The 25936-nt window shown below is 29.6% G+C and overlaps 2 protein-coding genes across 5 annotated transcripts in view; both read right to left on the bottom strand.

Annotated features, from left to right (window-relative positions):
- Window positions 1–15155, bottom strand: part of LOC124498377 (Calmodulin-binding transcription activator) — a 28393-nt gene extending 13238 nt beyond the window's left edge. For all 3 annotated transcript variants that reach the window (XR_012832098.1, XR_012832099.1, XM_075729068.1), the window contains exons 1-5: window positions 14992–15155; window positions 12060–13298; window positions 4339–4546; window positions 3610–3751; window positions 944–1455 (exon numbers count right to left, since the gene is read on the bottom strand). Coding sequence is in view for 1 of the 3 variants with exons in the window: in XM_075729068.1 (XP_075585183.1) it covers window positions 944–1455; window positions 3610–3751; window positions 4339–4546; window positions 12060–12679 (1482 nt within the window). In the remaining 2 variants the exon portion in view is untranslated. The remainder of the gene's footprint in view (window positions 1–943; window positions 1456–3609; window positions 3752–4338; window positions 4547–12059; window positions 13299–14991) is intronic.
- A 5572-nt stretch (window positions 15156–20727) lies between these two features.
- On the bottom strand, window positions 20728–22704 carry LOC124498581 (uncharacterized). 2 transcript variants are annotated; one of them, XM_047062356.2, is made up of 3 exons: window positions 22493–22704; window positions 22322–22392; window positions 20728–22205 (listed from the first exon to the last, which is right to left on the bottom strand). In XM_047062356.2, the coding sequence occupies exons 2-3, from the start codon at window positions 22331–22333 to the stop codon at window positions 21306–21308; spliced, it is 912 nt and encodes a 303-aa protein (XP_046918312.2). In that variant the 5' UTR covers window positions 22334–22392; window positions 22493–22704; the 3' UTR covers window positions 20728–21305. The 2 variants fall into 2 exon arrangements, with proteins under 2 accessions (XP_046918312.2, XP_046918311.2); XM_047062355.2 differs by having other exon boundaries at window positions 22322–22358; window positions 22493–22690.
- Between the last annotated feature and the right edge of the window lie 3232 nt (window positions 22705–25936).

The following is a 25936-nucleotide window of genomic DNA, read 5'->3' on the forward strand; positions in this document are numbered from 1 at the left end:
GGACATAAAACGATAGTTCGGATAACAAAACAAACGCTGTCAATGGCCTCATCGGTCATCGTTATTTTGAATTGAAACGATAAACAAGTCATATAAATAAAAATCGGATAATAAAAACCCGATAATAATAATGGAAAATTTTCAACAACAAAATATTGAAAAAAATTTTCTAAATTTTTCATTTAAAATGAATTTTTTTCAATAGAATCATTTCAATTTCAATCATTATTATAATCTTTAAAGTCAAGTTTTTTTTTCGTTTCTTTTAAAAAAAAAAAAATTCAATTGAATTTGATGCTAACCATTTTCTATCATTGAAATCAATAACGTATGCACAAAAGAATCTTTTCAATTTTGCAATTCAATTCAATTCATTGACACGCACAGTAAAAAAAAACTAGAAAAAATTCTTCAAGTCATAAATGATTGGGCGGAAAAGAAGAATTTTCATTTCATTCACAGAAGAAAATGGTCTTTGTGACAAATTTTCATCATCATAAAATATCTAATTTCATCCTGTCTTTGTCGTCATCGTATTCATTTCATTTCACATTTTGTCCGATTCTTTTCTTGACAACGCAAGTGAAATTCTCTTTTTTTTTCACTCGCGTTGGTTTTTCCATAACTAGTCACACTATTAATTTGACAGTTGTCTATAATTGTATGTATTGAATTGACAAAAATCGAAGGACAGCTACGATGATGACCATAAAATGAATGAATAGAGAAAAAGAATCATAAAACTTTACTACACTACGACAACGACAACGACAATTCGATGCAATGACCATTTTCAAGATCATAAAAAGAAAAAAAATTTCGTATTCAAATACAAAATTATTCACATTCAAATATTCGGTCATTGTAAATGAGTCATTCATTAATTAACTGAAATTATTCTAATTGAGAAGAGAATTTTTGATGATTATAACAGCAAACATACCGTTAAAGAATTCGAAACATTGCCCATTTGTAAGCCACCGGAATTTCCATTGATATCAATCAATTCGTTATTCGTATCTGATTGATTCAACATTGCTGCTGATGGTGATGATGATGATGATGATGTGGATTTTTTAGTCAATGTTTGTGCATCCATAATTTGTCCAGATGAAAGACTAGTAAATATTTGATGTGTTTTGATTTGTTGTTGTTGCCGTTTGATTAGTGTTGAATCATTATTTAAATTTAAATTTTTATTAACATTTGATGTTGATGATATCGTACGCATCGAAAATAAATCATTTGGTATCGATGATTTAGCGATTGTAGGTGTCGTTGTTGCTGTGGCAGTCGCTGTAGTCGCTGTTGTTGTTAAATTTGACTCTTCCAATGTTTTTAATCGTACACGTTGTTTCATCAGTAATTGCTGTACAATTGTTTCTATTGTATCCATCGTTGATCTTTCTAGTTCATCGCCAATTTCACCATTTTCTTTTTCATTTACAGTGAAAACTGTTTAACAATTTCGTTTGTAGAAAAAAAAACGATAAAAAATTCTCATTATTACAAAACAACATTGGTTATTAGTACTAATTTTCGTTTCTAGCAGCTAAAAATTCAGTTGGAAAAAAATAATAAAAATTCCTGAAAAACGAAATGTTTATACCCACATCATTCGCAAAGCCATAATAAAAATTCAACTGTCATCATCATCATCATAAAGGTTATTTGTTTGCAACCAAAGATCATCATCTTGTTGTTTGGATAACAACGACAACAACATAAATGATTCAAGTACAAACAAACAAAAACCATTCAAATAAATCGAAACAAGAGAAAAAATTGATTCGACAAGTTTGTCTTGTTGTTTGGTGTTTGTGTGCTTCGTTTGTTTCTGTCAATGTCAATGATGATGATGACATGGTTTATATTCTAATGAAAAAAAACAAAATTATTTCATTTTCCGGTTAATGCCAATGCAACCATGACTTTTTTTGTGTATTTCATAATCACAATCGTCGTTGTTGTTTTTCATTATGGAATGATTGTCATCATCATCATCTAAAAGGGAACAACAATAATTGTATTGACTTTCCATCTCACAAATACACACACATTTAGATAGAGAAAGAATCCTGTTGATGTTAATGATGTTGATAACCGGAAACTTGAAACTCAAACAACATAAACATAGATAGATGAACGAATGATCCAAAAAAGGGATAGAGAAAAAAATTGATTACAAAATCTTTAATAATGAAAATTGATAGATTATCAAAATGAAAGTTGACAAAAAAAATTTCATATATCAAAGGTCTGTGTGTGTGTGTGTCCACCAGTTTCAATCGAGATTTTTTATGATTTCGATTCAAACTCGGAGAGAAATCATATTTTATCCTTAGGAAATAATATTTTCATCAATTGATGGCCAGATGAAGATGTGTGCAACTGATGATGTTGATGATGATGGTGGTGGCAATAAACTTCATCGAACAGAATTGATGTAGAAAACAACGACAAAAATTTATCGATATCGATCGATTATTATTATTGCCGAAAAAAATGGGAAAACTTGAAATGTGTATGTTTATAAAAATAGAAACATTTTTGATATATAAAACTAATCGATAAAAATATCAATTTCTAAACACACACACACACACATTCATAACAACATGACATTTTTTTTCGTCCCCGTTATTATTATTGTCATTTCCGAATTGTGATTGTTTCAGCGGTAAAATCTGTCTCATCACGAAAATCCGGTTAGATCGAGAAAAAAATCATGAAATTCTATTCATAAGAAAAAAACCTTTAACTCATACGTTGAATGAATGTTAAATTGGTTATATTTTTAACATGTTTTGTTTAACATTATTTCTCAAAAACCTTCTCTATTCAATTCTAATTTCAGAAATCAAGAATAATCGGGGGACCCGGGAATTCGTGAATCGCTTCTTTCAAGTATATGTGTACAAAGTATTTATGGATCTCTCCCACTCTCTCTCTCTTTCTTTGGTTCATTTCATCATAGAATTGAAGAAAAATGTCAAATAAAAACAACAAAATATTGTACAAGCTCCATATGTGTGTGTGTAGAGATCTTGATTCCATCATCAATCATAATTAACGTTTGAAACGAAAAAAAAAGAAAAACAAAAGCGAACATTTTATTATTATTGCATGCATACAACCACCACTAACCGATAAGTTTTTCAGTGACGCATATGATTGCTCTAGCAATTTAATTTTTTTCTTCCATCTCTCTCTCTCTCTCTCTTTCTCTATCTCTATAGACCACTTCTCTTTCAAACCACACACTGTTAAATTCAAAAATTTTGTATACGACAAGTATGATCTGGAATAAAAACAACAAACAAACAAACAAACAACTGATACAGATTTTTTTATGAAATTCTAAAGAAAAGGGAGAAGAGAATGTCATTGAAAAAAAAACAGAATTCATTTCACGTCACCACTGCTCACTATATATTCAAATTAATCATTTATATGATGATTGTGATCAAAAATGACCACAACAAAAACAAAAGAAGAAAAGGGTTGAGTGTTTCATATGAAATATGCATGATGATGATGGATAATGTGAGATATATGATGAATAATTTTCAAAAAAAATAATAAAAAAATTTAGAATTTTACACTTACACATTGGCTTCAATTCCATTACAAGATCTTCACGTGTCCATTCTTTACGTGTATCAATCAATGAATTTAGCGATGGGGAAATGATTTTATTATCATCATTAAATGGTACGTTTAAATAGTGGACAAGTACGATATCTGGATTCTGTTACGAAAAAAAAACAAACAAACAAACAGAGAAAAATGATTAAAAATTTTTCCATTTTTTCCATCATACACATGTGGGTGCAGTAGTTTGGTTTTTACAATAAATTCATTCCCAATTTCATATCATAAATACCGAAAACCGGGAATGAATGAATGCCATACTCATCACTTGAATAGGAAATTTTTTCTCTAGCAAAAATCTACGTTCATTGATTCATTTATCATTTTTTGGAGGTGCACCATATTATGAAGGATCAAAAAAAAAAAAAAAAAATTCATTACATATACACTAGGATCATCCATAGACAAAAATGAATTTAGAATAATCATCAATCTTGAAGTTCTATGTAAATAGCAATAAATTCTGACTAATCGTTATGGTAGTGGTGGTCAACATACGATTCTCTTCAATTTTCTATGACTGACTGAAAAGGTAAACTAAAGAAAAAAAAATTTGCATTTAATATTGATGATTGCACCGAAAAATAAATAAGTGATGCGAATTCATATTCATACTATATGGGTATGTCGGGGATGATGAAAGGTATTCATTTCACTCTGCGAATATATAAATAAAGTAATTACCTGTAATAACCAATAACACCGACGATGAAATGTAGGCAATATAGCTGAATGTACATAACAACCATAAATACATTCGATACCTTGCACTTTTAATTTCATATGATCTTCACGTGTTGTTTTGCCATCTTTTCGTTTTTTCCAACAATAACCATCACGACGATAACGTACATGTTTACGTGAATAAAGTAGCATTGATCCACTTTTAGGTCTAGAAAGAAAAAAAAATGAATGAATGAAATATTAAAATTTGTAATCCCATCACCATATAATAAATAACAAACAAACGAAAACGATGTATCATCATAAATAGATTGAGAAAGAAAAAAAAAATTCAATAAAATTTATCCATCGAACACATCATCGAAAAAACTCAGGTTCAATAATAATGGCCATAAAATAAATGGATCATCATCATGATAATGATAGTGTGTAACATCATTAAAATGACGATATCCCATCATCATCATTATTACCCATTATGATTATGATTACATGAATGAATGAAAAAAGAACTCAACAATAAGAATCGATTATTTTTTCATCACCAAGATGATAAAAGTGTCAATTAAATATATATATCCAAAACACAAACACAAACTACATAACTACACGATAAAATATTCATTACCTTTTTTACCATTTACCATTTATTATCATTTTTCATAATGAAAGCAAAAGAAAAAACACATTGGATTAATCATCAATACAGTTCAATCGATTCAAGAAAAGAGATAGAAAAAATGAGCAAACAAATTTTTTTTCGTCTGAGAATATAAAAATTTATTCAATTTTTTCCTCTATTTACCAAAATAAAAAAAAAGAAAAAGAAAAAACTGGATATTCTACCCCAAATGGAATGGAATAAAAAAAAGACATTGAAAACTCTTTTGCGTGATGAATGTTTTTCTCTTTTTTTCTTTCGCTGAACAACAGGCGAAGCAAAAAAAAACCAGCAGCTTGTGTGTCACACATCTTTCGTTCTCAATTTCCACAATGATCAAAATGATTTGTTCGCTGAGAATATTCTAGTTTTTCCATTCAATTTATTTTGATAACAATTTGAATTTTTTTTTCTCTCTCTCTCTTATTGCCATCATCATCGTAGATTTTCAAACACGAGAAATTCAAAAAAAAAAATCGCAATTCGCCCTCAAAATGGTTGAAATCCCCTCACCAATTGCAATTACCCAGCTGAAATTGAATTGAATTCAAATTCAATTGCTAAATGGCTGGCAAATTATTTTCAGTTCAATATTGATATTGTTGATGATTTACAGCTGATACAGCAATATTCCTTAACCCTTAAAAAAGAAGAAGCACACACTTCATTTAACAGAATTAAAATTTTGTCATTTTTTTTAATGGTTTGTGATGATAACAATGTGAAAAAAACGGATTCTTCATTCTAACAATGATTACCATCGAATGACATTGCAATTTGATGAGAAAAAAAGAAAAATTCCTTATAATAATTACAAATTATTGAACACAAAGCGGAAACGGGACTTTCGTTTCCGTTTCGGTTCTCACTCTTTAACAATACGATTGATTCAATGAACTTGAAAAATACGAATCTATAACGAATACAAGATGTTTTCCCATTATTGAATAATGAAATAAAAACACAATTTGTTCTCAGTTCCAATTTTTAGAATAACCTTACACACTACTTTTTCAATGAAAATGAATATAAAAACTGAAAATGCAAACAAACAAAATAGTCAATGAGAAAATCATCGTCACGATAACGACGACAATGAAATAATTTACAAATGACAAACAAAAAAACACAGAATAAAATGGCTAAAATGTCACAAGAGAAAAAAATCCAAACAAAAAAAAATAAATAAAAGAAATCAGAGACAAAATTTAGAATTGAATTTCTGGAACGACAACGACGATTATTATTACCACGACCATATATGAAATGACAACATTGTAGACACACACATTGAATTTTGGGAAAAAAAAGATTTGTCCAGAATGTTTACACAATGTAATAAATTTTGGTCATAGTCGAGTCAGATGACAAGAAGAATTTTCATCTGACTGAATACTATGTGTGTGTACTATTAAACTTTTTTTTCGATGTTTCGGAAGTATTTTAATAGTGCATTTTTTCTAACTATACCACGCACATACATTATGATTATTGTTACAACATGAATGTCATGTACATATGTAAGTATATATTATATTATAGCTGACAAGCGAATCTATGACCTCAATTTATTCTTTGAGACCATACTTTAATTCAAAAGTAAATTTTTTCCAACTTTGACCACAGGAAGTGGTGGCCAACCTCGGTATTTTGAGGCAATTTTTGAGTAAATTTTAGGCATTTTGTTTTTTGCCCGTTGTGACCCCGACGAAAGAGGAAATGGTCAAAAACAACAAAACCAAACCAAACTAAAACTAGATAAGAATTTCCGCCAATTCACTGGTGGTGTACCTCGGGTTTGTTTCCACCAATTTATCATCATCAATCTGTTGAGGTCGGCCAGAATCCTCCAGGTTGAACAACAACAACAACCAAGCTCTAGTTGCCTTGACACCCCTCTTGTACCCAAAGCATCAAATGGCGGATGTGAATGATTATTGTTATTATCAATATGGTACAATGAGATTTTTCTGAGCAAATCTTCACTCAAAGAATGTGCACAGATTTGGAATGAAACGGAAAAATTACGCTCATAATTTTTTTTAACTCCTAGGACATGTGGAATTTCCATTGAGTGGTTTTTTTATCTATTCAGCAATCATGAAAAAGTTGAGAAAAAACCCTAAGCTGCAATCAATTTATGCAAATTCATTCTGATTATTGTGTTCTCATCAAAAATTTGTTGTTTTGAGAAGCATGAGCCAATTTGGCCGTGGCTAAAATCCAAATCAAAGTCTTACATTACGAGAATCAGTGAAAAAAGTGATAATCACGATGACCGGCCTGGTGGGCAAGCATAAAACTTTGTGAAAACAGTACAGACTGTAATGATTTTAGTTTACATTTCTGTTTTTTTATCATTTACTTTTCTGTATATAGAGATAAACAGAAAAAATAAAAGATTTTTCTTTTTTCGTATCGAAATTGATGCAGCTAACAAAACATGAATAGCGAATAAATAATCGTTAGCAAATCAATGAAAAAAATGTATATTGACATAAGACGATAAGCGACGACAATATTTTTGCTGTTGTTATTGAATCCAAATGGGAATGTTTCTGAATTATGAATGCATGAAAAAAGATTTACAAATCATTTAACATGAAACTATCCTGGAAATGAAATAAAATGTTACAATGTTGTTGTTGTTTCTTCTTAATTTCGAAATATTCATTCGGTAAATACAAATCAATGAATTAGAATAATTTCCACACCCCTCACTATCCAAAAATGATTGCCATTATTTTAATTGTCCTCGAAATGGTTCATTACCGGGATCAGAATGTTTGAAAGCCTAGTTTTCGGTAGCCATCCATAACGACAGCAAAAACGATACTAAAGAAATTATCCAGCATTGGCCATTACGATCATTTATCATTTGATTTTGTTTTTTTTTCTTTTTTTCTCGATTCAATTCAAAAACGAGGAAAAAATGGACCCAGAATTTGAGGAGAAATTCTAGCAAAAGCAACAAAAAAAATTCTCGAAACAAAACAGATTTTGGGTGTGATAGTGGAAACCGAAAAATAAAAAATATAAAACCAAAAAAAAAAATGAAATTGGGTGAAGATAAAAAAAAAATCAAAAGAAATATGATCATAACCAGATATCATTTATCAGAACGGTTTTACTTTTTTTGTTGTTTTTTCCCGGTTTTTTTCGATTTCATATTGCTCTGAAGAAAAGAGAAATAAAATTCTTTCAAATCTATAGGATAAATATTCGTGTGATGAAAATAATATAAAATAAGCCTATACTGTCAGATTGTTTCTGATATTCACATGGTGGCCAATGAATAATCAACGAATAAATGGAAAAACCGATAAAAATAAACAAACGACGACGACGACGTGAAAGTGAAAGAAAAAAGAAAGATTATCTTGGAAAAAAATATTCATATTGACAGACACATGAAGCATCATCATCATCATTGTTGTCGTTGTTAACAAAACAAACAAACAAACACAAACACAAACACACACTTCTAAAATTGGAATATGTCAAACGTCAAACTTCCGGATACAAAAAAACTAAATTAAACTATATATAGAGACAGAGAGAGGATCTAAACAAGAAAAAATAAAATAAATAATTTCCGTTATTCATCTATCATTATCATTGAACAAGTGCCTAATATTCATTGGAATTTTTTTCCCATTCAAACAACAACGACAACGCAAAAAAATGGCAAAATTTAGATTCAATTCTCTCTTGGGTTGCACAAGAAAAACAAAATCAATTATTAGCATTTGCATATATATGTTTGTGTCCATTTAAAGTCATTATTTTCATATCAAATTATTTTTATCCATAATTTGTGCCCGTCAAACGTAATGATCATGATGATAAGAATATCAATTTAAGATAATTTTTTCTGTTGAATAAATAAAAATATAATGAGAAATTTCCTAGAAATTTTTGGATATCATCATAAACATAACACATACGAAGACAAATATTCAAATGAAGAATTCATCTGGATACACATCATTTGATTGCCATCATCATCATAATCACGATTAATTTAATATTTTTTTTCAACCAATTTAAAATTGAAAAGAAAAAAAAAATTAACGAATCAAGTGAATAATAAAATGATGTGATTTTTATTGTGAATTTATTTTTTCGGTTTTTCATTTACAAAAAAAAAATAAAACTTTTTTCGTTCCATGATGGCTAAATTGATTAATGCAACTTTTTTCCACCAATTTGTAGCTTCATTTTGGGCGGTAAAAGATGTCGGCTTTAATTTATTTTGAAATTTCATTTTTTCTGTGAAAAAAAACTTGAAATTGTTTCGTTTTTATTATGACAACATGACAGCAGTATTTTTAGTAGGGTAGATTATTATTAGGAACAAGCCGAATAACATTCTTTTTTTTGCGTAACTTTTGTAATCGATGGCTTAGAAAAAATGTTTCACCAGAAACCAACGTTTTTTCTGATCTGGATTGCCATATATTTCTATTTATATGTTAAATCCAACACACAACTAAAGACTTATTCTTGGAAAATAGTTTCTAATTACAGCGCACACAGCAAATGACTATAATAAAGACATTCTCTTCTTATTTGGCTAATAATACGAATGGATAATAAAAACGATAATGGAAATGGAAACGAAAATGAAAAATGCCGAAAATATTAATAAACGGGCAGTTACACAACATGTTAACAATAATACAATGGTGATTATTCTATAGGGTTGGCAAAATCATCATTATCATTTTTTTTCATTTGCGAGATTGTCAAATCATGTTCACAAGTGTTGGATTTCGAAATAAAAATATTCATTCTTTGAAACCATAATATTCTGCGTGTGTATATCTAAATTAAATTATGAAAACAAATATGTGTGACACAAATATAGTGATGTTTCTTGATGATGAACATTTGTAACAAATTTGGAGAAAATCGAATCAAATACATTTGGCCCACATTATTATAATAAATCATTATGATCGATATAGTTTGACCAGAAGCTATTTTTTACTGGAATTTATTTTCCAAAGTAATCATGTCGCTGAACTAGGGTAAACTAGAAAAAGTAATGTGTGTGTGTGTGAATATTTTACAACAAAGTTATGTTGTAAAATATTCATGAATGGATGAGCTCGAAAAAACAACATTTTTATTTATTATATACCGAGAAAACGATAAAAAAAATCCAAAACAAAACGGCCCGGTTATATGTATGAATTTGACCACATTGAGACAGATAGAGTGAGAATTCAAATTGAAACTTGAAAATTGTATTCGAATTGGAATTCCATGAAGAATATGATGATGAGACACAGGCACACAAATAACAACGTATCATAAAATCTAAATATTTGGCTAACGAAAAAATATAACGATGTGAAATACAGATGAATAATTCATTCATTGATGGTGGTTAACAAAATGAAAGAAACGAGAAAAAAAAGAAATATTTTAGACTATAAAAGTATCTCAAGTTTATTTGAATTTATTTTTCAATAATAAAACTGTCACGACTTTAAACACAAAGAATAAAATTTTATATCAGAACAACAATGTTTCACTTTTGGTGGAATATAAATATAAAGTAAAAAGTTCAATTAAAATCCGGAAACATAATTGAATACAGTATCAATACATGATCGATATTTTTTTCCGATGAAAGCAACCAAAGAAAAAAGAGTTGGAGCAAAAAAAAAATTGAAACGTCAAGTTCTTTAAGAAGTCTGGTTTTTTCTCACAATTATTCTTGAGAAAATCTGCTTGTAAAAGCTAAGCTCTGATTTGAGTTTTAATCTAATTTCTAAAGTTTTTCTTCAACTATTATCATTCATTCATGAGATGAATCACGGAATAATAAAAGGATGGTAAAATAATTCTCAAAGTTTGGTGCAAGAAAAAAAAACAACAACAAAATGCAAGAATCTAAGCGCCAAAAACGACGATAAACGGATTGTCATAGATTTTTTTTTTCGTTTTCTTTATTCTGATTCTGTTTATTATGTGGAAGAAAAAGAAACTTGATACCCCAAAAACAAACCAAATTTTATATCGAGAAAAAAATTGTGAAATACTTTGAATGAATGGATTGAAAAAAAATGATAGAGCCTGTCTCAGATTTCGATTTTGAACAATGAAATGAATAATTCATTAAAATTTCAATCAAAAAAACAACAACAACGACAACAAACAGAAAATGAATAAAATGTGAAAAAAAACCAAAATTCATTGATATCTAATTATCAAAGATGATGTCTTGATTTTTAAATAAATTCAATGTCACGTGCTTTTTTGCAAAAGGAAAAGCAATTTTTTTCTCTCTCATAAAAACCTAAAATGAATATTTAAGAAGAGAAAAAACATGTCAGCAAAACAAATTCATGATGTGCATAATAATTAATGTGTGTGTCTTTGTGATCATCATAATATTCAATTTATCGTTCATAAAATGTGTGAATTTTCAACCCAATTTTCAATCCCTTTTATACATGCTACACTTCAATGTAACTAACCGCGTGATTGAATGAATGAATGAATGAAATGCCATCAGACTGACTGAATACTAGAAGAAATGACAATTTTCTTCTTTTCGAGTCTTGATCTTGATACTTAAGCTATTTTAATAATGATGATGATGATATTATAATAAGAAGCCTAATGGGTAGTAATAACGTTGTCGCAGTGATTTTTTTTCATTCACACATATTCACAGAGAATTTCAATTTTCCATCTAGTAGAGAAAAAAATCAAAAAAATGAAGTTCACCAGAAGAATAAAGAAATGGAACAGGTTTTGAATTTTTTTTTTGCAAGATATTTACATGAGAAAGTCATCTGAAGAAGTGAAAGAAGAAAAAAAAGTTTAGCTTTCAAAATATTAGAAACGATTGCAAATACTTTTCAATATCATCACCACAACTTTATTGATCAAATTGATCGAGTAGTTAAAAGTTTTAGTTTTTCATTTTGTTTGTTTGTTTGCTTGTTTGCGATGGTAGGGGCAAACTATATTTATCTATAGGATATAGGATTTTGATTTCAACACAACAATCTCATCATAACAAAAAATAGTCAATGCATACCTTAATTTAACTTCTTCGGAAAGCCATTTTTCATGTTGATCAATCGATATTAATAATGCGGCAATCTCTTCATTCGTATTCCAGCGATGTCTTGTTTTAGGAAAATATTCTGATTTATGTAATGATTCAAGAATTTCTGGTTTCAATATATTATTTGCCAATGTTGTTGTTTTATATGTACTTGTTGTAGTAGCAGTAGTAGTAGTAGCGGAAGCTGTTGTTGTTATTTTTGTTGAAACATTGGAATTATCATTGATATTCTGTTGATTAACAATTTGATTGATAGTTAATGGAATGCTATTATTATTATTATTGTTATCATCAAATTGATTAACCATTGTTGTTGTTGTTGCTACAGATGTATTGTTATTATTATTGATCATCATCATCATCGGTGATAATGATGATGTTGACTGACATGACATTGGTGATGTGTTATTTGTGGCAACCATTTCTACGTTTGTTGTTGTTGTCGAAGATGGTGATAATGATAATTGTAATGCCAATTGTATTTCCTGTATTGTTGTTGGTATTATTGATGATTGATCGTTATTATTATTATTATTATTTGGATCACTTTGATCCAACAATTTTGGATTCGTTTCATCAGAAATCATCATTATTGCATGTTGGCGTTGATGATAATTGATAAATGTAAAAATCGACTACAAACTACCAGAAAAATAAGATCATCAAACACACACACACAGACACTATTATTATGATTGAATTATAGAAAAATGATTGTCGTTAAAATACATGCCCACCAACAAAATGAAATACATATTGAAATTGTGAAAAGAAAATAATCATAAACGATGGAAAACTTTTTTTCCATTCGTATTACTTCGTTTCGAATGTGGTTGTGGACATGTCACAGACGTGTAAACGATAATGATGATGATGATTCAATTTTTTTCATTTGTTCAATGATTATAATAATTAAAATCACCGTGATTCAGCTGAAAAATTACAAATTTTCAATGATGATGATGATGATGATTGATTCGTTATGAGATCATTGTTATAAACACACATTCCAAAAATAAAAAAAAAAAATAAAGCAAAAAATCGATGATTGATAATCGATTGTTGAAATTGATTAATCTATCATTTACAAGTTGTTAGATGATTTTTCCTGAATCATTTTCTTCATTTCGTCCAAAAAATGACATAACAACGAAATAAAAGCAGTGAAAAAAATTGCTGATTCTTCTAAATCGTTCGTTGATTTGTTATCTACAAAGAACAAGAGAAAGAATTAAATGTTGAACATGAAAAAAAAACAACAACAATGAAAATAAGTCACACATGGTTGTAGGAGAAAATCAACGAAAAGAATCTGATATTTGAACAAAACATCATCAGAAACAAACATGAAATGAAACAATGAAAAAAAAGAAAGAAAGAGAAATCTGTAAAGTTTTCAAAAATTCTTCCTCATTGGAATATATGCTATTTACACATAACAAATGCAAAATTCCATTCCAAATTTCAGATTCAAAGATTAACCACAAAAGTGTGTGGAGCTCATGTTTTGGAACGATCCAGAAAAAAAGAAAGAAAAAACATTGTGTATGTGAATGTTCCTGTTTTTTATTATTGCCCGAGTGTGTTGGCAAACAAAACAATTATTTCATCAACATTAAAAAACGATTAAAAATGGTCATTGATGTTGAGGGCGAACAATACAGATCCACACACACACACACAACACATACTTGAATCAACCAACCAGCCAAAGCGTGAGAATGATTCATTATTAAAAAATTTGGCTCTATCCACATTGAAAAAAAGTTTCATTATGATAAAACATGTGGGTGTGTTTCATATATATAGATATTCGAACAAAACGAAATATTCATGAATTATTCCAATGAAACATTCTTCTTCACCCCTTTCTTTCTTTTTCATTAAAATAAAACAAACAGAAAAAATTAGAGTTCCACAGGTTAGGTCTCTCACTCTCGGTGGAATAACGATAATATTTGTATATGGAAAAAATAATAAGGATTTCGATAATGTTTGAAATTTTCTTTATTTTGATAATGATGATAATGATGACTGATTAATCAGTCAATTTGAAATTCAAATTTTTGTTCTCCTACGCTTTTTTCTTTTTCATTCACAACAACTCAATTCACCGGAATCACATATCATTTAGAATCTAAAATGGAGCGAATGAAAAAAAATGAAAATTCAAAATTCAAAATCAACCGAACAATTTAAATGGAAAAATGAAGAAAAATAACAATGGCACGGTAAAAATAATGATGATGATTCACGCCCAGAATTGCCATGGAAAAAAGAATCATTCAAATGAAAATATCGGCAATTTTTTTTGCACATCATCAACACAATCAAGATACAAAATACATTCAACATATGAAAACAGCGAATAAATGAATGAAACAAACAAACAACAATTGAATGAATCAAAATTTGAAAATTAATCAAAATCTAATCGATCAGCATTTTTTCGGCGTAATGTAAAACGACGAATGCAGAACAAAAAGAAATGAATGGATTTATTTTTTGAAAGGAAACACACTGGAAAAGCTACAGCTTTTGTGTGTGTGATGGCAAAATGATTGATTCATCCATTCATTATGGTGTCAAATTAATTTATTCAAGAAACGAATCAGGAACAAAAAAAAACAGAGAAAATAAACAAGAACAAAATGTCACACATCTAGAATCGATAGAGAAAGCAAGAAAAAAAATTCGCCTACGTTTTGAACATGCATTTCTATACACCCACCACCATCATAACCAAAGAAGAAACCATGATTATGATGATAATGAAGAACAAGAAAATGGAGAAGAAAAAAAAGATTTTATACTCAAGATGCTAAACATTTACACAGACTGAATGACAGTCTACAAAACAATGGATGAAACAACCGGATGAAATAAAAAATTTCAAGATAACCTTTTTTCTGAATTTAAATGGAATCGCAAGATGACTTTATTGCATTCTAAATGTCGATTTGTTGATGATCAGTTGAATACAATGATTGGAAATCTATCCAGAACGTTTGTGTCGATAGAATTCATTTCCAAAACACAGATACAAACACACACATGGCAAAACTTGAATGAAGCAAAAAAAAGAACTTTAAACTGATGACGACGACGAACAAATGGATGAATGAAAAGAATGTGTGTGTACATGAGTTTGAATACGAGAAAACAAAAAAGCTCAAGCGCAGTTCATTCCACTTTAATTTTTTTCTTTTGGATTCTGGCAAATTCTTCAAATAATAATAATGACAGCAGATGTATAGGGTATACATTGCACATGTCTATACAACAAACGATACAAATTACGGCTGCGTTGAATAAGAAATATTCGTGGATTTTTGAAAAATATTCCAAATCATTGAAATAAATTCTTCACACCGACAACATTATTCACTGTTTGTTTGTTTGTTCGTTTATTTGAAACGGATATGAATCAAACATTTAGAAAACAAAATTCAAAATTTCTTTCTTTGCATAGAAATTTCATTCGACTTTAAAATTTGAAGGCAAACTAGTAGGGAAAAAAATAGATTTCTATTCATTTTTAAAACACGAAAAAAAATGAAAGGGAAAAATTCTACGTGGACACATTTATTTTTTATTTTTGTTTTGACTATCACACACACACGAACACATACATTCATAAAAAACCCGATAAATTATATATTGAAATCGTAATATAGACAAAATACAGACAAAGAGATATGAAATATGAGAATATTTTTATATATTGCCAATATAAAAAGGACGGGCACATGCAAAAATAATAGCAAAAACGGCAGCACCAGTAGCAGCAGCGCTAAAAATGATCCAGAATTGAAACCAACAGCATTGGCAACCAGAGAGCGAGAGAGAAATTTTTTTCTTCATTTCATTCCCCTCCACCATGGTAATGGGGTAGAGAAGAAAAAAAATTCAATGTCCATAGCCTTGGATTGGTTGGCTGGTTGTTTGGGTTTTTCCCGAATCAAATTCGTCGTTTATTCGCGTTATATAGTCCAGAAAATTGGATCCCATGAGTAGTGGAACAGTTTTTTCTATTTTGGGTAGCTTTATGGTTTTGTATGATTTGTATGTTTCACAAGACATAGAAGCATGTTTTAATGAAATGTAACATCTATGAGCTTCAAGAATTGTTGTTGTTATCGAAGAATCCAGAAAAGCAATATCTTTTCAGAGACACAAAAAACATTATCATCATCATCTTTCCCCAACCATCACCACCACCAACACTTCAGACCATTGATCAAACCAGACGACCAAAGTATTTTTATTTGAATGAAAAGGAAAAAAACACCAGACATAGAACGATTGAACAAAAACATAAGCGAGAAGGTCTTGGCCATGGAAAAATGTAGAAGTATTAGCAAAATGGGCAAAATCAATGAAGAAAATCTTCTTGCCTTCTTTATTTTATTTTTTTTTTTTTTTTTGACAACATAACACAACTACCCCACACACATACATATACTATGGTTACGATGATTCTTGTGTTCCAGGGAGTCTTGTTTTGTTTGGTTGGTCGTTGTTTTTGGTGAATGGTAGATAAGTGTGTGAAGGCGCCATCAATTCATCCATCCAGACAGTCATTCAGTTAGCCAGCCCCTGAATTTTTTTCTTTGGGTTCCAGCTCATCAAATGTATATTCGCTGCTGCTGCTGTTGTTGTTGATGATGATGATGAAAACTATACATAGAAAAGGAACGATTTTCTGGAAATTCCCAAGAATTATTAATTCAAAGAATTCTAAGTTTTAGATATAAAGTGAAAACCACTGCTTTAGAAAAAAAATGTGAGAATCACACATGGAAAAACACAAACATCAAGACAAACTTTATAACTTGAATTGAACCACCACCACCACCTACAACATGAACAGAAAACCGGAAGCCGGATATGTGACCTAAATATTTATTTTTGTTTCAGAATTATGTTAGTTTTTTTTTCTCACGAGGAAATTTGAATTATCAAACAATATTTGGTGTGGTTAGAAAATATATGAATTGACTTCTGGTTTTTTTTCTTTCTCTATCTGACAATCATAATCATTTATATAAATATAAATATAAATACAGACGCCCTAATTACATGCAAAAATTCAGAAACTTAGTTCAACATCAATAACAGAGAATAATTTTCGATGGACACATGTCCAATCATCAAAACGGATGGATTTCTCGTTAACGAAAATGAAAAAAAAAAATTTTCGAAAAAAAAATTCATTTCATTACTTTGTTTAGTTACAATCATCATAAAATAGTAAAAATAGAAATAGCAAAGAAAAAAATCTTTTGTGCTCAATTTAATCTTACGGTTCTGTAAATTGTGAACACACATACACCCACACATAACCTAACATCGATCCATTTATTCGAAATAATAATATTTGAACGATTCAATCTCAATTCTTCTCTTTCTCAGAATCAAATACTTGGTATTGAAAAGTAATACAAGAATAATAAAAAGATATTAAAAAAAAGAGAAAAAACGATATAGAATTTGATAGAATAGATTACAATTCAAATTCATTGCAATGGATTTGATGATGATGATGATTAATCCCCAGAAGTAATCAGAGAATGGATGCAATCGATATATATAGGATCAACGTTCATCGTTGTTGTTCATCAATCGTTTGAACAAACAACAATCGATTCGATTTCGTTTTTTTTCGCATTTCATTTTCGTCCTGGTGGAACAACTGAAATTCAAATAGCCACTTAGTATTACTATTACTATATGTAGAATGACGACAACACAATGTTCATTATTTTTTTTTCAATGAAAAAAAAATAAAAAATAAAAACCGCAAACCATAATTCAATCTACCAATAACCAACAAGAAATAATCATAATCTCAAAAACAAACTTTAGATAAAAAGTGAAAGTGAAAAGAAAAATCAACTTTAAAGCTCGTCATATCATTCATTTCACCGATCCACTAGCAAACACAAGAATAATAATGATGACCATCAATTGAAACTTGACCAAAAAAAAAAAAAAAAAATTAAAAGATGCTTCAAGAAAGAGAGAAATTCGCGAGTTGAATATTAATGTTCGTGACTAATCGTCGTCATCATCATCATTTTAAAAATTTATTCTAGTTATTCGGTTATATTGGATTCTGTTATTTATTCTGTTTTCACCAAGACATGACATTGGAAACATCACACAAACAAAAAACTATTTATAGCCAACTGGAGAAATAATGTCCATCTTGGTATCATTGTGTTACCATGTTACTAACTTTCATTCGTCTTGAATCTGAGATTTACTTATTTCATCTCTTTTTCTTCCTTTCTGTGTGTATGTGTGTGTATGCGTCTCGTTGCAAATCTATGACTCTCTTGAGGCAAACGGAATGGAAATAGAAATCTGTCTTTTTTATTCAATTTTTTTTGGCTTTGATTATAGACCAAAGGATATCGGTAATTTTTCTGATTGTATCAAAATGACACATGACAAACTATCATTTATTCATTCGCATTTATTAATTTGGCTTTGTTTTTCATTCATCACGAATAGATGACAGTAGTTTCAGGAATATTCTGAAAACGATTCTTGAAAACCGAGTTGTAATTCTTAAGAATTCTAAAAACACACAGAGTAAATTTATAATCGATTTTTCTCTCGTTCATCAATCGAAGAAAAAACAAATTGAATTTTTTTTAGAAAATGAAAAACAACAAAAAGCAAACACATTAGGGAGATATAAATAAAGCCGGTTTCAATGTTGTAGATTTCCACTTTTGGGTTTCGATTCAACTACAGTTTATACTCTATAGTGTATCTGATGCTGAGATCGACCAAAAAAAAAAATTGACAGTTTCAGAAGAACTTGAATTGCATAATAATGTCATTTATTTGGGTTAGTTTCTAGGCCCGGCTTTTATTATTGATTCAATTTTTATATTTATGGCCATTATGGTTGTCGTTCTTGTTGTTTTCACTATTCCTAAACTTAGAACAACAACAAAAACAGAAATTGAATAAAACTTGGAAACCAGATACCAGAACTAGATAGTGAAAAAAATAGCTGAAATCATCGTTGTGTTGATGGTCATCAATTCTCTTTCAGATATTCATATAATGTGGTGGCCACATTACAACAAATCTTGAGTAGTTTTTTTTCACCACCCAATATTATTGAAACCATGAATGAATGGTCAAGGACAAACATGTTATCGTTAAATGACCACAAAAATAAAATGACGATGAAATTTGTCAACACCAGAAAGTTTCATTCATAAAACCAACAACAACTATGGCAATTGAATAAAAGAAAAAAAAACAGAAATTCATAACGGAAACAAAGTTCCAAAACACACACATACACATCAAAAGTATTTTTTTTCAAGTGTCTATTTTGTTGTTGTTTTTTTATTTCACACACACACACAAACACAGGAACTCTTCCATAATAAACAAACATTGAGTATATCACATAAAACAATAGCTAGGGTAAACAAACAAACAAACAAACAATGACCACAATAGATATATCTATGTGGCACGCAATAATCAAGATGATGATGATGATGACACTTTGCCATTGTTTTCACCATTGGGTTTCATTGTCACCATTTTATATTTTTGTTGTTGTTGTTGTTTGGTTGACCATATAAAAAAAAAGTTGGACGACAACAATAACAACAAAAATAATAATAATCTCACTGGATCTTAATGGATCAATGGACTTATTTATTTACTTTTTCTTTCTTTCGTCAATTCAAAATCAGTGAATCGAAAAAAAATTTGCACGCACCAAAAATAAATAGACAAAGAAAACAAGATTTATATGGCCGAAAAAATTCTTATTTTTTATTTGGCTTCTTGATTTACACACACACACACACAGCTAGGACACAGAAGCAAAGATTATCAGATGAAAAAATACCATTGATGAAAATGATTCCGGAGAAAAATTCTCTAAGGAGAAAATATCCATCTTTTTAATTCTCGTCATACGATGAATGATGAAAAATATTTTTGAAAGGAAATTTTTCGTTTTTCGGTATGTATGTGCCAATTGAATTGTGTGAATAATTCAAATGAAAAATTTTGGCGTGTTTGTAAAATTGAGAAACGGACAAATATTTTAACAAGGTCTGTAGTTCATTAACTGATGATGACATATGATTAAAAAAAAATTATTTTTTGATGGCCAAAACAACATCGTGTGTGATTAAAAATAAAAATTAAATTTAAAAAATTTCAATTTTTCAAAGATTTGATGGCTCTATTTTCAAGTGGGGGGGAGGACAATAAATTATGATTCCAATGGTGAAAATCTAAATGATTTTCGACGATAAAGGTCAAAAGAATCGTATGATCCAAATTCAAAATGGATTTTTCAAGAAAAAAAACCTTTGTGACTATAATGAAAAGAATTGTCTAAATGTGGATTCTGAAAATTACTGCGACATCTAGTGGCTATCGAATAAACTGAATGAATTTCATTTTTTAAATTTTAAATTTTTTTCATTCATCAACAAATATATCAAGTGACAATTTTTTCGATAAATAAAAAACAAACATATGATAATGATGATGACATTTTGACATCGATACATCTGGACAACATAAATTAGTGATAAATAAAATTATTATATGGAGCACAAAAACAACAACAACGAAAACAAAATGACCCAAATGATTTATTACGAAATAAAATGTACTCATTAAATGCTGCTGATAAGCACATGAAATTCAGATTTGAATCAAAAAACCATCCACACACACACACACACACACACACCGACACAAACAAATATGTTGAGATGATTTTTTTTCTTGAAAAATTTATAATAAAAACAGAAAACAAAATAAAATTTTTCAATTTTTTCAATAATAAAAAAACGTATAGAGCATTTTCAAGGTATTGATTTGTAGATTTTTCATTGGATCAATATTTCAAAATGTACGTGTGCATGTGTTTGTTTCCATATCAATCAATCATCTAGATTCTCTAATAAAAATAATAAAAAGGTCTTTGGACGATAAATCATTACATAATGATGGCAGTGTATGTGTGTATTTGTTTGTGTGTTTGATAACATTCAATTAAAAACCGATAATTTTATCACCTTTTTCAATCGGAAACCGGGAACTAAATTTCATTTGGCATAATAAAAATTGGTTTGATTCGAAAATGGGTGAGGATAATAAGTTTTTTAGGGTTTCGTTTGTTTTCAATTATCATCGTCGTCGTTTTGGTTGTTTCTATGGAAGATCAAATCGGAAAATGTTAGCCGAACGTTTCTTTTTCAAACCACCTGGTGCAGCAATGGCTGATACAACTTCACGTTGTTGTTCATAAACAGCTTCACTGGCTGGTAAGATTCGTGTACCCCCGACTAATCCAGCTTGTACAACGGTATTTTGTGGTGGTTGCGGTACTACTGGTGCACTAATGAATGCTGGTTGTGCTTGCGGTTGAAATTGAAATGTTGAAATAGTTGGAACAGCTGATGGAGCTGGAGCAGCAGAACGCCCACCACTTTGAATAGCAGCTTGTTCGACTGGTTCTTCCGGTGTGGCACCAGCCAATGCAGCATCATCGGTAACTTGTTCAATTTCCGATCGTTTTTCGCCTTTCGATAAGATACTATGGACTTCTTCTTGTACTGGAAGAATCTGTTGAGTGATTTTACGGAATGGTTGAATAATTTCACGAATTTCTTGGATAACTGGTTTAACAACTTCATGAATAATGCGATCTGGTTCTTCTTCACTTCTTGTTTGTTGAACTTGTCCTTTTTCACCAGGTTGATGGACGGTATTAATTTTCACTGGACTTGATCGTGATCGGAATTCAATCGTCACTGGTTGGAGATGTGGTTCAACGATAACGATTTGTGGTGCTGCCTGGCTAACATCATCGACTGGAACATCGACAACTTCTTGTGTATGACGTGTAATAACAGCACTGATTACTGGAGCCAAAGCACGAGCAGCGGCTTGTTGTGATTTAGTTGGCGAACGAATCGCTGGTTTACGTGCAGGTAAAAATTGGCCAGCTGGTAATTGATTTTGTTTAAATTGTAATGCTGGTGATAATTGTTGTGAAACAGGCTGTGATGAAGCCAATTCCAAAGCGGCAACAATAACGAATAATGCAAGCTATATCATTCGATAACGACAAACAAAATGGAAAAATGTAAAAAAATGAAAATCCAAATTGTGAAACTGGAAAATCAACCAAAAAAAATATCGAGAAAGAAAAATTCGAAGAATACCTTGAGATGCATGATGACTATATATTGATAAAATTCACTGAAAAAATAACAAACGAAAAAAAATGAAAAATCTAATGAAAATTGATCGAAAAAGAACCACAAAAATCCATTAATTCAAATAGAAATAAAATCAATCAGACAACAACAAAACACACAAACACAATTACGCACAATTATGATGGATGAATGAAATGAAATGATGACTTTCCACACGAACAAACAAACGAAATAAAATCACTTGATGATGGCTAGACAATAAATGATTCAAATTTTGTTGTTGATGCTACAGTTTTAAAGTGAACATATGGTCATACAGATACGATATTCGATCCAACACATCCTCCTTAATTTGTTTTTCTTTCAAAATTCAATTCATGATCAATGATGATTTTAAATTATTAATCAAACAAGCAATGTGATGGGGGGCGGTTCATTTCATATTTCCAACGAATTGAAACAAATGATGAACTTGATGTGATAAATATGGAACAAAGAGGAAGGATGTGCATCTGAAGAGACTCTTCTTCATTTTTTTTTCTCAACACAAACATCGAACAACATTGAATTAAAGAGTCACTTTCTTTCAATAATAATTTTGAAACTAGGTGAATTCGAATGCTTCTTGTCTTGAATATGTTGTTCGAGAAAAAAAAAAGAAAAAAAGTTTCAATCCAATGATGATGATATCAATAAGCTCATCATTTTTAAGAAAAAAAGAAAAGTAAAAAACAAAATCCAAAAAAATAATGATGATGATCCAATGATAATCCAATGATCAAAATGGTCATAAACATCATCATTGATAGCCAACACACATTGAAATTAAATTTAAAAAGATTTTCAAAAAAAAAGATTAAAAAATGTTGATCCAAAAAAAAATTACCATAAAGGTGACAATATCCATGTGTCGCCCAGTGCGTGTGTGTGTGTGTGTGTCATCAATCAATCATTTCAGGGGGAGGAAAGACAAACAGAATTCTCATCATCATCATCGACGATCATCCATTTTTTTAAATTTTTGGATTAAGTTTCTTGAGTGATGGCAAACTGAAAAGAAGATGATGCAGAACAAGGACGCCATTGATGTCTTTGGAATGAATGAAATACGTACAAAGACAGACAGACAAAATCATCCTCTGAATTTTTTTTTATAGATGATTAATGATTGACAATGGTAATTCATAATTGCCTTTTGGTAGTGATGAATGAAATTAGTTTAAATAATTCTGGAATCATTTGGAAATCTGATACAAGTTTAACAAATTCATCATCCATTCAATCGAAATTCAATAAATTTGTGATTGCACTTTCAAACGAAAGTAATGAAGAAAAAAAGAAAACAATCGAGATGGAATTTTATGGCCACCAATACAAAAAAAAACAACAACAACAAATTAATCGTGCAATCAAAAATCCGATTGAATCTGTTGTTGTTGTATATTGATGATGGTAAAGTGAGAAATAAAAAAAAATTCGAGGAATTAGCATGATTTAAAAGAAAAAACGGCGTGAATAATCATCATTCATAGATTAAATCTTTGAATAATGAGGAATGTGGAATTTTTTCCCTCTCTTCTTGGAAAAAATAAACCATACACATACGGCGGGCAATCACATATTTATTGATGGAAAGGAAAAAGAAAATTTAAGAATTTTTCATTTTCATAAAAAAAATCTGCAACGACAATAATATGAATTGGTGATCCAAAACAACAAAATAATGATGGCCGATTACGATTATATTCATTTATTCATTTATTTATTATCCACTCTGCAAATTCATCATCAAGTGATTTCAATGATTTTAAAAATCAAAAAGATGGATAAAACTGTAATGTCACCTGTTTTTGAATGTTGTTGTTGTTGTTGTTTATCGTCATTGTGAATGAAAAAACTACGAGATAATTGAGCGTGAAAACTATGGCAAACAATTACGATGCATGGACAAACTATGAAAATGAAAACCTTTGAATAAGGTCGATCTGAAGCAGAAAAAAAATCAATACTTCATAACTATTAATTAGCCTGGTTATTAATTATAATTATATCATGATTTCAAAGATGATCTCAAAGATTGAAATTGAAAAAGTATTTTTATCGATTGATTCAATCAAAAAAAAGAATGAAATGAAATTATTCAATATATCTCAAGATCATAAAACAAATTCATTCTTTCGAAATTCAAATCTCTCCACTCACTACTTACATTACATGTCTCTCTTTTTGTTCTTCACAATTATTCATTATTTACATTCGTTTCAAATATTTAGACATGCACTCTCATACAAACAAACAAACAAACTGAATGAAAACAATAGGAAACAAACACAATGACATTGGTCCAGACTGTATCCAATATGTATCAAATTCCCTTTTTGTATATTTATGGATTCGCAAAATCAATTTTTCGTCAAATGATGATTTATATTATCGTGCATGAAACTTTGTTTTGAAAAGTGAAAAAAACATGATCAAAATCATCAACGTAATTTCAAATTTAACAAGGGAGAGATATAAAAAGAAAGGTGACAATGTTGAAAGTTGTTATTTTCCTGTCTATATTATTTTAAAAAAAGTCAAGTCGATAATCAACATATAAAATCAGATCATCATCATTTTTTGTAGAGAAGTATCAATTCCGCAATTATTTTATGCAATCGATATCGAACCAGGAACTAAGAAAAAGTGATCAGTAGTATTTATGAGTAAGTTGTTTATTTTGTTTTTCTACATTGATCATATAGATAATTTGATAATCACTATTAATCTACTAAAAATGCGAGGATAAAATGTCAATAAACACAAGAGTTGAAGTAATGAATGTTTTTTTTCTCAAACAAAATAAAAAATGACACTTTTTCAAATTCAAAAAATTACCATGTACACACACACACACGCCTGTGGAATCATTTTTAGTTGTTTCGCTTGGAATTTTTCGAAATAGATTAAAATCCTTGATCATAAACACTCGAAATAATTTAAATTGCTTCAAGCAAATCAATCGATATTGATTTTGAACAAAAAAAACGTATGTTTTTTATCAAATTAATTTAAATTGGAATTTAATGATGACATTTTTTTCAACACTGCCTGTCTGTCTGTCTGCCTGCATTAGAAATACCATGGCCAGCATGCTGAATATAACACAGTGAAAGTGTATGAATAAAACAAGATGGCCAGGTGATGATGATGATGATGATGATGATGATCTTCATGTTGAACACCGCGCCATCATTCATCATCCCACACATCAAACAGACACACAAACGCCAACCAAGAGAAATACCACCAAATGTGAAATGTTTGATAATGGCGGAAATGGCATCTGTATATAAATTGTGGTGATTCAAGTCCTGTCCCACGAATTTTAAGAATTTCAGAAAATTTTTAAAAATGAATAAATTTCAATGACTATGATATGACGCATTTCTTGAAACATTAGTCCCATGATGAAAATGAAATGACATTGAAGTTTTGGGAAAAAAAGAGAAAAAAATCACTTTTACAAATGATGATTTAGCTGGAAATCGTATCAATAAATAAAAAAAAAATGTCTGGAATTTAAAAAACTCAATAGCGGTGGTGATGGTGGTGGTATTGGTCAGATTTAATTTT

This window comes from Dermatophagoides farinae, chromosome 3 (assembly GCF_024713945.1).
Source record: "Dermatophagoides farinae isolate YC_2012a chromosome 3, ASM2471394v1, whole genome shotgun sequence".
NCBI classification, from domain to species: Eukaryota; Metazoa; Arthropoda; class Arachnida; order Sarcoptiformes; family Pyroglyphidae; genus Dermatophagoides; species Dermatophagoides farinae.